The 15,871-nt window shown below is 58.1% G+C and overlaps 1 protein-coding gene and 1 non-coding gene across 4 annotated transcripts in view; one reads left to right on the top strand and one right to left on the bottom strand.

Annotated features, from left to right (window-relative positions):
- Positions 1-1,484, bottom strand: part of SLC66A2 (solute carrier family 66 member 2) — a 37,573-nt gene extending 36,089 nt beyond the window's left edge. For all 3 annotated transcript variants that reach the window (XM_012473508.2, XM_012473509.2, XM_064370126.1), the window contains exon 1: positions 1,282-1,484. In XM_012473508.2, the coding sequence (XP_012328931.1) occupies positions 1,282-1,484 (203 nt within the window). The remainder of the gene's footprint in view (positions 1-1,281) is intronic.
- A 10,919-nt stretch (positions 1,485-12,403) lies between these two features.
- LOC105731637 (uncharacterized) lies at positions 12,404-13,748 on the top strand. Its single transcript, XR_010340114.1, has 2 exons — positions 12,404-13,003; positions 13,625-13,748. It is a non-coding gene; the product is annotated as an uncharacterized LOC105731637 (transcript).
- The last annotated feature ends 2,123 nt before the right edge of the window (positions 13,749-15,871 follow it).

The following is a 15,871-nucleotide window of genomic DNA, read 5'->3' as shown; positions in this document are numbered from 1 at the left end:
CACCAGCTGCCTGGAGTCCTTCTCTCCACCCCTCCATCAGGCCCTCTTCATGGGAAGAGCAGCAGACGCCTTCCAGTCTGCACGGACAGAGGAGCTGGGATCACCCAGAAGAAAGAAAAACTCCAGACGTTTTTGGCCTTAGAATGCGGCCGGCCGGGCGCGGTGGTTCACGCCTGTAATCCCAGCACTTTGGGAGGTCGAGGCGGGTGGATCACGAGGTCAAGAGATCGAGACCATCCTGGTCAACATGGTGAAACCCCGTCTCTACTAAAAATACAAAAAGTTAGCCGGGCATGGTGGCGCGTGCCTGTAATCCCAGCTACTCAGGAGGCTGAGGCAGGAGAATTGCCTGAACCCAGGAGGCGGAGGTTGCGGTGAGCCGAGATCGCGCCATTGCACTCCAGAGCGAAACTCCGTCTCAAAAAAAAAAAAAAAAAAAAAGAATGCAGCCATGAGACCCCTTCAATTCCTCTGAAAACTCACTCTCCCAAATATGTCCAGCTTCAACAACTGTTAAAATTAATTTCCATTTCCTTAGCCAAATGCAAATACAAAGAGGAAGTTGGGCTCAGAGGAACAAGACAGTCTCCGGGGAGCATGACTTCCTATTCAAATAAGGCAGGCTGGGCACCATGGCTCAGTCTGTAATCCCAGCACTTTCAGAGGCCCAGTGGGGAGGATTGCTTGAGGCCAGGAGTTCAAGACCAGCCTGAGCAACACAGTGAGACCCCCCCACACACACACCCCGTCTCTACAAAAAATACAAAAAACAATTAGCCGGGTATGGTGGTGAGCCTGTGGTCCCAGCTCCTCAGGAGGCTGAAGTGGGAGGATCACCTGAGCCCAGGCACGTGGAGTCTGCAGTGAGCTGTCATCGCACCACTGCACTTCAGCCTGGGCCACAAAGCAAGACCCGTCCTCAAAAAAATGAAAACCTACACAACATGAGAAGGGTGGGAAGGAACAGCTCCTCCCCACAGGCAGGCCTAGGCCAGTGCCCAGCACAGAGGTCCCTGCTAAGTACCCGTGCAGACATTATGCGAGGAGGCGGATCTGGAGATAGTATCTGAGATTCTGTGCTCCAACCCCACCGTTTTTCAGGAAAAACAATCTCACCCTAAGAAGTGGCTCTCCTGCAGCCGCAGACCCGGTCCACGGCAGAGCGGGCCGCTGGCCCAGCTGAGACGGACAGACCCTGCCGCTCCCCGGCCCCAAACAGAAGCCACAAAGGAGAAACCCTCTTCTCCGGGCGCAGTCCAGGAAAGCAAGCTCCCAACTTACCAGAACAGTATCCGCAAAATGTTGGCCACTAGCAGCACCAGGCACACGTAGGTGGAGAAGCCGTCAGCGTTCTGCGTCCTCCGGATGTCCCGGTACTGCGGCAGGTAGGGCACCACCCCTCCGAAGACCATGGCCGCGGCCGCGCCCCAGGACACCAGCTGCTGCAGCGGCACCAGGAGCCAGTCCAGGCCCTCGGCCTCCATCGCGGCGCCCACCCGGCCGAGGCCGTCACGGGCTCCGACCCCCGCGGGCCGCCGGCCGCCTTCTCATCGCCGCTCCGCGCGCTGCTGCGGCCTCGGGGCCTGCGGGGAGGGGGAGCGGCTCGAGTCCCGCCAGGGAGGCCGGGCAGGCGCGGACCCCACCGGACCCGACCCGCACGGCCGCAGGACCCCGGCACAGCCGGGACGACCGGGACGCGCGGTGCGCGAGGGGCGGCCCCGCCTGGGACCCCGAGACGCGGCCGGCGGGGCTGGGGAGGGGCCCGAGGGCCGGGGGCGAGGACGGGCGAAGTCCCTGGGGTCGCGGCCCGGGATGGGGTCGGGGAGGCGGCGCCGGGCGGGGAACCCCACGGGATCACGTTGGGCGGGGGTACCCCCTGCCCTGCGTCCTCCGCCGTCCTAGGCCGCCCGGCAAGGATCCCGCGCCGCCCCCGCGCTCCTCACCTGCGCCCGCGCCCCGCGCCGCTTACCCAAGCGCGCGTCCCAGCGTCAGCCGCTCGGCTCCGGGAAGCCCCGCCCCGTGACGTCACAACACCGGGCTCCGCCCACGCCGGGGCTGTGGTGGCGGCGCCGCAGGGTCCTAGAGCGCGCGAGCTGGGCGGGGCGCGGGGCCGGGGCTGTGGTGGCGGCGGCGCCGCGCGGCTCCTCCCTCCCGGTCGGGAAACAGCATCCGGGCAGGGCCGGTCCCTCGACCTGGCGCCCACGTGAACCCGTCTCCAAGGGTCCCCGCGCGCAGCAAACTGAGCGGAGGGCGCGGTCCCCGGCGCGGAGGCGGCCGGGCTCTCGGGAAACGGAGCCGTCGTCCTCACCGTGGCCGTGTATGTGGCCACGGTCGCCCTCACGGCGGAAACGCGGGCGGCCTCTCCCCGCCCCCCGTTCAGTCATCTGGGCTGAACCGTTGGGCGCCCGTTTGCAGAAACGGCAGCTCCTGAGCCTCAGGATGGACTCCGGGGCCAGGCCCCGGCCCTGCTGCCCGCCCCGCGCCGGGGGCTCCAGACAGAGCCAACTCCGAGCCCGCACCCGCCCGCAGGCAGCTGCCCTCGCCCAGGACCCTCTTGGCCCGCGCGGGTGAGGGCTGAGGGGCGAGGGGCGCGCGGGTGAGGGCTGAGGGGCCCGCGGGTGAGGGGTGAGGGGCGCGCGGGTGAGAGCTGAGGGGCGAGCGGCTGAGGGGCGAGGGGCGCGTGGGTGAGGGGCCCGCGGGTGAGGGGCGAGGGGCGCGCGGGTGAGAGCTGAGGGGCGAGGGGCGCGCGGGTGAGGGCTGAGGGGCGAGGGGGCGCGCGGGTGAGGGGCCCGCGGGTGAGGGGCGAGGGGCGCGCGGGTGAGGGGCCCGCGGGTGAGGGGCGAGGGGCGCGCGGGTGAGGGCTGAGGGGCGAGGGGCGCGCGGGTGAGGGGCCCGCGGGTGAGGGGCGAGGGGCGCGCGGGTGAGAGCTGAGGGGCGAGGGGCGCGCGGGTGAGGGCTGAGGGGCGAGGGGCACGCGGGTGAGGGGCCCGCGGGTGAGGGGCGAGGGGGCGCGCGGGTGAGGGGCCCGCGGGTGAGGGGCGAGGGGCGCGCGGGTGAGGGCTGAGGGGCGAGGGGCGCGCGGGTGAGAACTGAGGGGCGAGGGGCGCGCGGGTGAGGGGCCCGCGGGTGAGGGCTGAGGGGCGAGGGGCGAGCGGCTGAGGGGCGAGGGGCGCGCGGGTGAGGGGCCCGCGGGTGAGGGGCGAGGGGCGCGCGGGTGAGAGCTGAGGGGCGAGGGGCGCGCGGGTGAGGGGCGAGGGGCGCGCGGGTGAGAGCTCAGGGGCGAGGGGCGCGCGGGTGAGGGCTGAGGGGCGAGGGGCGAGCGGCTGAGGGGCGAGGGGCGCGCGGGTGAGGGGCGAGGGGCGCGGGGGTGAGAGCTGAGGGGCGAGGGGCGCGCGGGTGAGAGCTGAGGGGCGAGGGGGCGCGCGGGTGAGGGCTGAGGGGCGAGGGGCGCGCGGGTGAGGGCTGAGGGGCGAGGGGGCGAGCGGCTGAGGGGCGAGGGGGCGCGCAGGTGAGGGGCCCGCGGGTGAGGGGCGAGGGGCGCGCGGGTGAGGGGCGAGGGGGCGCGCGGTTGAGAGCTGAGGGGCGAGGGGCGCGCGGGTGAGGGCTGAGGGGCGCGCGGGGTGAGGGGCGAGGGGCGCGCGGGTGAGGGCTGAGGGGCGCGCGGCTGAGGGGCGAGGGGGCGCGCGGGTGAGAGCTGAGGGGCGAGGGGCGAGCGGCTGAGGGGCGAGGGGCGCGCAGGTGAGGGGCCCGCGGGTGAGGGGCGAGGGGCACGCGGGTGAGGGGCGAGGGGCGCGCGGGTGAGGGGCGAGGGGGAGCGCGGGTGAGAGCTGAGGGGCGAGGGGCGCGCGGGTGAGAGCTGAGGGGCGAGGGGCGCGCGGCTGAGGGGCGAGGGGCGCGCGGGTGAGGGGCGAGGGGCGCGCGGCTGAGGGGCGAGGGGCGCGCGGGTGAGGGCTGAGGGGCGAGGGGCGCGCGGGTGAGAGCTGAGGGGCGAGGGGCGCGCGGGTGAGGGGTGAGGGGCGCGCGGGTGAGGGGTTTATGCGGAGGGCTGCTTCTGCGTCAGCCGCTGCCTCCTGCCCCGGGTCCGGCCCTCTGCCCCCTGCGCGGGGCATCATAAGGACAGTCACCGCCTAACTAGGAGCAGGTCCCCGACCGTCGAGGAAACAGGGCGCTCCCGCCTTGCACGCCAGGCTGGCGTTGGGATTTCTTCTGAGCCAGCGCTGCGGGGCGCCGGGAACGGAGAGTGGAGCAAAAGGCACAGCAGGAAGCCTGGGAGAGAAAAAGCGCTGCCCCTGCCCCGCCGCGCCCTCCCCCTGCCCCTGGGCCTTTGGGATCTTGCGCCCTCTCTGCCCTGGAAGTTGAAGTAAGCTCCAGGCTTCCATCCCCACCCTCGCTGGAGCACGGGGGTCCCAGACGCTGGCCTCGGTCCTAAATCCAGAGGGTACGGAGGCACCGGGCAAGATGGGGCCGCAGCCTGGGGCCTAGAGCCGCCCCTGTGCACGGGCCTCCAGGAGCAGGCCCAGTGGAACAATCCGGCAAGCTCCGACCTCGCCCTGCAGGCCTCACCCCTCAGAACTGATGACTGCAGAGTGAGTTTGTACTTTTCTATCACCACCTGCCCGGGTCCGGGCCCCGCCCACCCAGTCTACATCAGCCAATCACAGCTCATTGCAGGGGCTTCATTTGTCACGTGACTTCCTGCAAAAAAAAGGAGGGAAGCCGACCAAGCCTTGCACAGCTGGAAAATGACGGTTATAAAGACATAAGCCCTAATCCCTGCAACCTGTAAATACTACCTCATATGGGAAAACAATATTTCTTTTGCAGATGTCATTAAGGATTTTGAGATAGAGATATTGTCCTGGATTATCCAGGTGGGCCCTAAACACTGTGGCTCACTCCCATCATCCCAACACTTTGAGAGCCCCAGGCGGGCAAATCTCTTGAGCCCAGGAGTTCGAGACCAGCCTGGGCAACATGCGGAGGCCTGTCTCTACAAAAGTTAGAAAAATTATCTGGGTTTGGTGGTGCACCCCTGTAGTCCCAGCTACTCCGGAGATGGAAGGATCACTTAGGCCCAGGAGGTCGAGGCTGCAGTGAGCCAGGATTGCAACACTGCACTCTAGCCTAGGTGACAAAGTGAGACCTTGTCTCAAAAATAAATAAATAAAATACAACAGAGACAGAGTCTCTGTTGGCCAGGCTGGTCTTCAACTTCTGGCCTCAAATGATCCACCTTGGCCTCTCAAAGTGCTGGAATGACAGGCATGAGCCACTGTGACCTGCCACATGTATCTTTGTAAGAGGAAGGTAGAAGGAAATTTGGTGGCACGCAGAAGAGAGGGCCATGGGACTATGGAGCAGAAATGAAGATGGGGCCTCAAAAGTGGAAGTGAAGCAGTCACAAGCCAAGTAATACTGGAGCCACGAGAGGTGGCAAGAAACAAGAAGCAGATTCTCCCCAGGAGCCATTCGAGGAAGCCTGGCCCTGCCAACACCTTGATCAGCCCAGGGAAAGTGATAGTGGACTTCTGGCCTCTGGAACTGTGAAGGAATGTATTCTTCACAAGTCTGCTATTGGAAGCCATCCAACTTGTGGTCATTTGTTAATACAGGAGCCAAATGAGTGACTGAAGAGATCAGAGCTGTGACACAGAGAGGAAGCAGAGCTGTGCCTCATGCTTTCCAGGCTCTGCTCATGAGAAACAGGTCACTGGCTTGGCCCCCAAGCAGAAGAGGGTGTCACGTAGGAGCATGAATACCTCTGGGAACCACTTAAGAAGGTGCCTAACACATGATGCTTATAAAATGAAAAGCAAACAAAGCGACCTTGTTCTGAGAGCTGGGAGAAGACTGGAGCCACTGTTTTATAGACGAGGTCTTACTATGTTGGCCAGGTTGGTCTTTGAACTGGTATCAGACAATCCTCCCACCTAGGCCTCCCAAAGTGCTGGGATTACAGGTGTGAGCTACCGTGCCCAGTTGCACACCCCATTTCTTTCTTTCTTTTTTGTTTTTGAGACGGAGTCTCACTCTGTCACCCAGGCTGGAGTGTAGTGGCACCATCTTGGCTCACTGCAGCCTCCACCTCCTGGGTTCAAGTGATTCTTCTGCCTCAGCCTCCTGAGTTGCTGAGACCACATGCACACACCAAAAGACCCAGCTAATTTTTGTATTTTTAGTAGAGACAGGGTTTCAGCATATTGGCCAGCCTGATCTCGAACTCCTGACCTCATGATCCACCTGCCCCAGTCTCCTAAGGTGCTGGGATTATAGGCATGAGCCACTGTGCCTGGTCACACACCCCATTTCTTAAGGAAACCTGTGCAGAAGGTGGATTGGAACCTCACTTTAGGAGCCTGGCTTCTGAAGTTCCACAACAGAGAACTTGTGGTGTCATGTGACGTGCTTGGCAGTCACCACCCCTATCCTTACAGCAGGGAAAAGCAGTGCACACGGCAAGCCAGCAGCCTTTCATGGGCCCATCAGAAAACAGGCTGCCAGACAAGCTGGCACCCTGCTCTGAAGAGACAGGCAGTTCCAGGTAGACACAGCACCTGAGAGCTGCTCACCCAAAGCAGAAACTCCTGGATAAACTGGCTCTAATGGAAAAATTAGACAGCATGCAAGACCAGATAGATAGGTAATGTCAGCAGAGAGACAGACACAATAATAATAAAAACATGCAAGAAGTCAAAAACACACTCACAGAAATAAAGAATGCTCATTAGTTGACTAGACAGAATGAAGGAAAGCATCAGTTAATATGAAGGTAAGTCAACAGAAACTTCCCAAACTGAAATGCAAGGAGAAAAGGGAATGAAAAAAAAAGTCAACTGATATCGCTTGAGTGGATGTCCCCACCAAATCTCATGTTTAATTGTAATCCCCAATTTTGGAGGTGGGGCTTGGTGGGGGGTGTTTGGATCATTGGGGTGGATCCCTCGTGAATAACTTGGGTCATTCCCTTCATCCCCTTAGTGATGAGTAAGCTCTCACTCTGAGTTCACATGAGATCTGTTTTCTTTTCTGTGGGGAGTAGGGGAAGGAGTCTCACTCTGTAGCCCAGGCTGGAGTCCAATGGCGCAATCTCAGCTCACGGCAATATTCGCCTCCTGGGTTCCAGTGATACTTGTACCTCAGTCTCCCAAGTAGCTGGGATTACAGGCACACGCCACCACACCCAGCTAATTTTTTCTATTTTTAGTAGAGACAGGGTTTCACCATGTTGGCCAGGCTGGTCTCAAACTCCTGACCTTGTGATCTGCTATGAACCTGGGAGGCAGAAGTTGCAGTGAGCCAAGGTCGCTTTATTGCACTCCAGCCTGGGCGACAGAGTGAGACGCTGTCTCAAAAAAAAAAAAAAAAAAAAGTGCAGTGGCTTACGCCTATAGTCCCACCACATTGGGAGGCCAAGGCGATCACGAGGTCAGGAGTTCGAGACCAGCCTGACCAACAAGATGAAACACCGTCTCTACTAAGAATCCAAAAACATTACCTGGGCCTGGGGCGTGGTGGCACGCACCTGTAATCCCAGCTTCTCAGGAAGCTGAAGCAGGAGAATCACTTGAACCCAGGAGGTGGAGGTTGCAGTGAGCTGAGATCGTGCCACTGCACTCCAGCCTGGGTGACGGAGCAAGACTCCATTTCAAAAAAGAAAAGAAAAGAAAACCAGAGGAAAAAACACCTTAGTTCCCAGCCATAGAAGGATGAATGGTCAGACACTCCTCATTAGGCTCCCTCCCTCTTGTGGGTTAGACACGACTGGCCAGCACAAATGTTAAAATAGAGATCATAAGGCGATGGAACAAACTGTGGCAATAAGATACCAAAAACTTAAGGCCATGCTATAGAAAGTTAAAAGTTCCTTTTCAAAGTTTCCCTCGTTAAAGGACAATAATAATAAATGTTAGAAATAATAGTTTGTTTTAAAGACTTTCTTCAGAGCCTTCTTGCTAATAATGCTCGGTTAAGGCTTATCCTGTGTCACTGTTAGACATGCTCACAGGCAGGTAGTACATTCTACGTCCTTGTACTTTAACCAAAACATCCGTGCTGGACGTGCTCACAGGCCGGTCCCAGCTCGCAGCCTCAGCCCCTTCCTTATTTGGACTTCCTTTTTTTGCTCTCCATTGCTTTTACCTTTTAGAAACGTTTCAAGTTGTCAGCCAATCGGGTTTTAGTTTAGATTGTGAGGTCTGGCTCCAGCCAATGGAGATGGGACACAGCAGTAAGGACGACCTCAAATGCGTAAGAAATAAATTCGTCTGCCTTCTTTTGTTCGTTGTGCTCTCGTGGCAGGATTGCTATGGGAGGACCCTTTCTGCAGGAAGTAAAAGGAACTGCTTTGCTCAGAGGTCCTTTGTCACAGTACCGATTTTTCTCAGTGGCACTGACCATCTATTTCCAGCATGTCCCAACCACCTACCCCTCTGGCCGCGTGGAGGACTTTGCCACCTCCTGCAATGGCTCCACCTCCAGCATCTGCCTTAGAAATGCCTCTCGTGCCTCGACCTCCCGTCCTGTGGGTTTTCCTCTTGCTTACTGCCATGAGCCCCCACCTCATGGCCACCTCCAGCCCCTGAGCCTTCTGTTTTCACAACTCAGTGAGGGATCCTGGCCCCCTATGTGGGACCCCTGCTCCTTTCTTAGGGGGGCCCACAAGGCTTCTTGAAGCTTTGCTTCCTAAAGGGTAGTCCTGGGTTGTCTCCATCAGACCCAGCTGAAGAGCTTTGTTTGAAAGCCAGTCCTTGGCCAGGCATGGTGGCTCATGCCTGTAAGGCCAGCACTTTGTGGGGGTGAGGTGGGAGGATCGCTTGAGCCAGGAGTTTCAGACCAGCCCTGGCAACATAGGGAGATTTCTGTCTCTAGAAAAATAATAAAAAATAGCTGGGCACGGTGGTGTGCCTCTGTAGTCCTACCTACTTGGGAAGCTGAGGTAGGAGAATCCCTTGAGCTCAGTTCAAGGCTACAGTGAGCTATGATTGCACCACTGCACTCCAGCCTCAGTAACACAGCAAGACCCAATCTTAAAAAAAAAAAAAAAAAAAGACAGAAGAAAAAGAGAGAGGAAGAAGAAAGGAAGAAAAGAAAGAAAGAGAAAGAAGGAAGGAAGGAAAGAAGAAAGAAAGAAAGAGAGAAGAAAGGCAGTCCTGTTGTCTCCCCAGACCCCCAGGCGTATCTTGGTGGGGCCTGGGGCTACTGTGTGCAGCAGTGCTGGGTGATCCTGCTCAGGATGTCCCAGAAGCCTGACCTGAAAGAGCAGCTGGGTTGGAGGGACGGCCCAATGTGAGCGTGGCCAAGGCTGTGTGGAGAAGAGAGAGGTGTTCCCAGGTCAGACAGGCTCTTCTTGTCTTCTGCATGGCCAGTTCCAGGCTCATGGGGGCCGCTAGGGCTCCCTGCTCATTTAATTAGGAAAGCATAGCCCATGAGGCAAGGGTGCTCAGCTTGAACCCGCACCTGGGGGCAGCCAGTCAACATCTGAACGGGCTCCACGGGGTGCCCACAAGCTCTCCAAAGTCCCGACACCAGTCTGCCTTCGCAGATGCCCCAAGCACTTTATCACTGGTGATCTCAGTGCGGTCAAGAGCTCTGTGGCCCCAGCCCTGCCTGAACGAGGAGCAGCCCTGCCCTGGAGATGCTGAAAGCCCCTGGGTCTGCGCGGGTCCCCACCACAAGGGAACCATCCGTGAAGCTGTGAGCTGCATGCTGGGCTGTTGTTACTGGAGTAAAGTTGCCGGCCTGGGGTTCAGCACTTGCAGAGCAACGGAAGGGTGGACGTTCTAGAACTTTCTGGAAGGAAGGAAGGAGGGCAGTCTGACTGGTTTCTTGCCTGTGGGCTGATGAGAAACCCTGTCGTGGCCCTGCCATGGGGCACCAGTGCCCAGCTCCTCCTGCCTCCAGAGAGCAGCACCCCTGAAGAGCCTGGAGGGGCTGACGCCAGCTCTGTGTCTGCCTCCTGTCTCTATGAATCGCTTCCTGCTTTTCCTTTAAGTCAGCTGGAGGGAGTTCTGATCCCTGACACTGAAGTGTGTTTCCGATGGAAACTCCACCGGCTCACGCTCCTGGTCCCCCGTGTCAGGCAGGCTTTCCCGGGTCCCCAGTGGCACCTTCCTGGGTGCAGGCCGCCCACCCTGCACGGTGGCATCTTCGGGGCCCCGCCTCCTCCTCCTCAGCAGCCGCCCACACCTGCTTTCCCAGAAGCCAGAAGCCGTCCGGCAGGATTCCTCAGGCCTCAATGGTCCAGGTGAGTGCAGCGGCCACTTTCCGCCCACACCGCGGCTTTCTCGGCCGTCCACACCGGCCCCTACAACTGCGTTTGTGTCTCAGCCCTTCTCAAAGAGAGAAAAGACGAGGATGCTGCTGAAAGGACACAAAAAGTGGCAAAATGGCCAGGCTTTTAGAAAATTATTTTAACAGCTTCATTGGGATACAATTGACCTACCACAAAATCCACCCATTTAAAGGGAATAATTCAACGGGTTTCAGTATATTCACAGGGTTGTGCAACCTTCTTACAATCGAATTTTAGAACATTTGTGTTCCCCCCACTGCCCCGCAGGAAGCCCCTGACCCCGCAGGTCTCTCGCACGCCCGCACCAACGCGGCCTTGCCTGTTCCGGCTCCCCGCGCGCCTGCACTCACCCCCCAGGGTCTTCCTGCCTGGCCCGGCGCTGTCTTCGAGGCCCACCCACTCCACGCGTGCGTCAGCGCCTCCCTCCCTCCTTTGTGTGGCTGAGGAATATTCCATCACAGGCATGTTGTCACCCTGGTATCGGGGTGCGCGCGGCTGGGTGGCTTCCATCCTCTGACCATCCCTGCTGCTGCTGCGGAACTCGTGCTCACGCTTCTGCGTGCACTGGCGCTGCCCTTGCTCTTGGCATACGCCTGGGGTGGCGCGGCTGGCCCTGTGGAAACTCTGCTTCGCTTTTGAGGACCCACCAACTTTCCACAGCGCTGCGGCTCGTCACAGCCCCAGCAGCTGCGGGCGGGGCCGCGGTCCCCACACCGCCTCCCCTCCTTACGCCTGCCTCTGATTCCAGCCCTGCTGGTGGGTGAAGCGGGAGCTCATCGTGGCTTCGGCTTGTGTTTTCCTGATGACCAGGTGTAAGGAGAAAAACCGAGAATCACATTTAAAACCTTACCCCAAAGTGGGAGTCGCCGAGAAAGCAAAGACTGGGCGGAGTGCAGCTTGGCTAGTGGGCACCCGTGGGCAGCAGGACCGCTCTATAGATTGGCGCGCTTCCGTCCCTGAGCCGCTTTGAGCTGGTTTTCTGGCTCTTTGCGTCACGTGTGCGATGGGCCTGCTCTCCGTGGTGGTTCTCACGTCTGCTCCGAGGTGTTTGGGTTCTCAGAGACCCGCTCCTCGCTGGGCACTGTGGCCTGGACTCACCGCCTGGCCTTCGGGGTTCAGGCCGCGGACGTCTGCCCTGAAGTAACCTGGTGGGGACGGTCAGGCCACAGCGGCGGTGCTGGGTGGCCGCGTTTTATTCATCCGCACTTTCAGGCACCAGTGCTGGGCCCTGGGGATGCTGGGGTGACCAGACACAGCCCTGCTCCCACGGTGCTGCACAGCGCAGCAAGACAGGTGACCCTAAAAACACCGTCCTGGAAGGTCGGCCACGAGGTGACGCAAGAGCCACAACTCAGGCGTGAAGGAGGCAGGAAGGCCGCGCGCGGCGGCCCAGGCCTGAGGTCGCAGCACTTTGGGAGGCTGAGGCGGGAGAGGATCACTTGAGCCCAGGAATTCCAGACCAGTCTGGGCAACAGAGTGAGATCCCGTCTCTACAAAAAATAAAAGCCGATCACGCGGACCTGGTGGCGTGCGCCGGTGGCCCCAGCTACTGGGCAGGTCGAGGCAGGAGGGGAAGTGGAGGCTGCGGGGAGCCGCGGTGGCCACCGCACTTCAGCCTGGGCCGCAGAGCGAGCCCCGTCTCCGGAGAGCGCAGCAGGGGTGACCGAGGCCCAGGCATTGCCCGTGCGGAGCGTTTTGGGGCGCAGGTGGCCGGTGGCGCCCACGGGCCCTCCTAAGCGAGGCGGCTCCGCCAGGCTGTCCGGAGAGCGCGGCTCGGTAAGGCGGGGAGTCCGAGAGCGCGGTTCCGGTCAGTGACCACGCGCCGCGTCCCTGCAGGTGCAGCGCCCGCCTCTCCGCTCCGACTCCGCCCCCGCCCCCGCCCCGGAACGCAGCGCGCGCCGCCCGAGGCCTCCCGGAGACCCACACAGGAATCGCGGAGCTTAGCTGCTGCGGACTCGCGACAGGTCCAGGCGGCCCACGGGATCCCCTGCTGACGCCCCCGATCCGGGGTCCGGATGGACGCGCGGGGCCCTGAAGCTCCTGGCGGGCGCGCGCTGCGGGACGCGGTGAGCCCCCCTTCCGCTCCTCCCTGGCTGGGGGAGCCCCTGCGGTCCTGGGGTGTCCTGAGGTCCTTGGCGGGGAGCCTGCAGTGCTGGGAATGCCCTGCAGTCTTCGCGGGGACCTGAGGTCTTGCGGGGTGCCCTGCAGTTCTGGGAGACATTGAGATCGAGGTCGGTGGGGGAACAGCTGGGCCAAGGTGCCCGAAGGTCCCTTCGGAGGGGAGCCACGGCTGTCGCAGCGCCCAGGGCTCCCGCCTCTTCCTGGAAACCCTCCTGCCCCCGGGGCCCTCCTACTTGCCAAGAGAGTTCCAGGCCCACAAGAGGACGGGCTATGAGACCTGGAATTCCTTCAATGTGTTGGGCCTTATGCAAGCCTGAACCTAAATTTCCTGAAAAAGGTAGACAGCCCTGGCATGGCTCGGCGGTCCTATGTTCACACCCCGGAACGTGGGGCTCCCTGGGATCTTGAACCCCCAGCTGGGAGAAATTTGTGCTTCTCAGCCTCACTGTTCTCATCTCACCCTGGACACAGTACACGGTGTGAGGAGTAAATTACACCATGAATGGTGTGGGACGTCAATCTGTAAACTACCAAGCAGTATGTAACCAGGAAACGCTTTTAGTAGCAGTGGTGGTATTTCTGTATAACCTGGTAAGTAATTTCTGAAGAATTCTTGAGACGCGCAGGGGTCCCCAGATTGTCTCCAGCATCCTCCTCTGCACCTTATGGTCTTGGCTCTGGGCCGAGGCGTCTGATCCTCCTCCGTTAGTGGTGTGTGGTGTGAGGAGGGGGACGGGTCCCTGCTCAGTCTGCACGTGGCTCTCTCATGATTCCGGCATCGGGCTACTTGTTACCACGACTTTCCCTCTGAATCCAACAGCCTGGCACCTCTGTCAGAAGTCAACGGATTTATGGACGGGTCTAACCCATGATATTTAAAATGTCATATGAGGGCTGGGTGTGGTGGCTCACACCTGTGATCCCAGCACTTTGGGAGGCTGAGGTGGGTGGATCACCTAAGGTCATGAGTTCGAGACCAGCCTGGCCAACATGGTGAAACCCCATCTCTACTAAAAGTACAAAAATTAGCTGGGCGTGGTGGCATGTGCCTGTAATCCCAGCTACTGGGAGGGTGAGGTGGGAGAATCGCTTGAATTCAGGAGGCAGAAGTTTACTGCAGCCTAGGCAACAGAGCGAGACTTAAAAAAAAAAAAAGTCATATATGCCAACGGTAAATATTTATCCAGCTGCCTTTGGTTTATTTTTTTTCAGGCAGAAAATCTATTTCAAGAAGTTCAGGAACATTTTCAAGCTCTGACTGCAACATTAAACCTCAGAAATATCCTTTTCTACCTTTAACAAATGCTGTGCTTTCAGACTGGTAGATCATCATAGAGTATCTTTTCGTTGCCTGCTAGTCGTAGATAATAGTTTACTTAGGATTTCCCAGTATTTACACGTGTGCTTTTCTGTGGCTTCCTGATGCATTAATTACCCCTCACCTGCAGCAAAAGCTCCGGCTTGACTGGCAACACAGGATGTTTTGTGCAGCAAGCGTGAAGGACAGGAGCACAGCATGCAACGCTTCACAGTGGGGCTTCCGTCAGTCCCCAGCCCCGCACAGGGAACCAGACCCCGCAGAACACAACGCTGCAGGCTCCAATACAGGACGCCACGTACGGCTCTCCCAAACCTTCTTTCGTTTAGTTTAACTTCAGCAACTCACTGTTTTGTCTTAGTAACATGAAATCAAACAGAATGAGGATAGAATTTTCTTTGGACTTGGAGCAAATCTAGATCAGGGTAACAACTGCCCCAAGACTTGCCCAATTTGAGCTCATGCAACACAATTAAATGTATTCCTTAAATACTGCGTGCTGGCAACTTTTGATTTTGTAAATGGGTTCCAGAACAAAATGATTCTTAAACATGATAAAATTAAACCATATGAATGTTAGTTTTTTAAAGAGTTAACTTCGGCTGGGTGGCAGTCGACAGTCCCAGCTACTCAGGAGGCTGAGGCAGGAGGATCACTTGAGCCCAGGAGTTTGAGGCTGCAGTAAGCTGTGATCACACCACTGCACTCCAGCCTGGGGGACAGAGCAAGACCCCACCAACAAGCAAAAAAGAATTAATTTCCATTATATTAGTTTTTACATACCCAGAGTTTGACTATAAAAAACCAGACAATCTCCTGTCCTCAAGTCCACGTCCAAGCAAGGGGAGCCACATTTTCAAAGCTCACAGTTTCAAAGTTAAAGGGACACACTGAGGAAAACTCAGGGAAAGAAGCTGCTTCGCACAGACACTAAGCCTGTTGTTGATTCTCTCGTTTTAAAAGTCGCATCTCCCACGGCTTTGCCATGAGCCCGAGGTGGCAGGTGCCATGGGAGGCAGGGTCTCTGAGGGCATCCTGGCTTCACCTCGGCTGCTCTGCACTCCAGCTCTACGCGCAGAGGTCCTTAACGTTGTACTGGAAGAAATGGGAAATCGCATCGAGGACTTGCAGAAGAATGTCAATGACTTAATGGTGCAAGCTGGCATTGAAAGTTCTATTAAAGAACAAACGGTAAGGTCGTTATTAGGAAACTGTGCCAACCTTTTACATCTTTTGACTGCTTTCACCTTGGAAAATGCAATCCCATATTTGTTCACCATGGGAATTACTGCCTTTGTACCGCATGAAAACTGCCAGGAATAAATTTCCAAATGCTCTTTTTCTTTCTTCTCTGTGATGGAGTCTTGCTCTGTCACCCAGGTTGGAGTGCAATGGTGTGATCTCAGCTCACTGCAACCTCTGCCTCCTGGGTTCAAGCCATTCTCCTGCCTCAGCCTCCCAGGTAGCTGGAACTACGGGCGTGTGCCACGACGCCCAGCTAATTTTTGTATTTTTAGTAGAGATGGGGGTTTCACCATGTTGGCCAGGCTGGTCTCGGGACTTCTGACCTCAAGTGATCTGCCCACCTCGGCCTCACAAAGTACTGGGATTAGAGATGTGAGCCACCATGCCCAGTCACAAATGCTCTTTTCTAAATATTAGACCAACTAAAACATGCTTGGACATAATTCCTTTAAAGTACACACATTTTATTATTTTATTTTATTTTAATATTAGTTTTTGGAGATGGAGTCTCATCCTGTCAACCAGGCTGGAGTGCTGTGGCATGATCTCAGCTCACTGCAACCGCTGCCTCCCAGCTTCAAACGATTCTCCTGCCTCAGCCTCCTCAGTAGCTGGGATTACAGGTGCCTGCCACGATGCCTGGCTAATTTTTGTATTTTTAGTAGAGAAGGGGGTTTCACCATGTTGGCTAGGGTGGTGTCAAACTCCTGACCTTAGGTGATCCACCCACCTCGGCCTCCCAAAGTGTTGGGATTACAGGTATGAGCCACCTCGCCTGGCCGAAGTACACATTTTAAATGAAAACCTCTATGATTTAAAAATTGACTTTTGTTAGAGTACTTGTTACCCCTACTCCTTAGTCTTCCACAGAACACAAATGACAGCAAATTAGACTA

Source organism: Aotus nancymaae, unplaced genomic scaffold (genome assembly GCF_030222135.1).
Source record: "Aotus nancymaae isolate 86718 unplaced genomic scaffold, 86718_ANA_hifiasm-v0.15.2.pri h1tg000100l, whole genome shotgun sequence".
NCBI classification, from domain to species: Eukaryota; Metazoa; Chordata; class Mammalia; order Primates; family Aotidae; genus Aotus; species Aotus nancymaae.
This window is presented reverse-complemented; position numbering and strand designations above follow the sequence as displayed.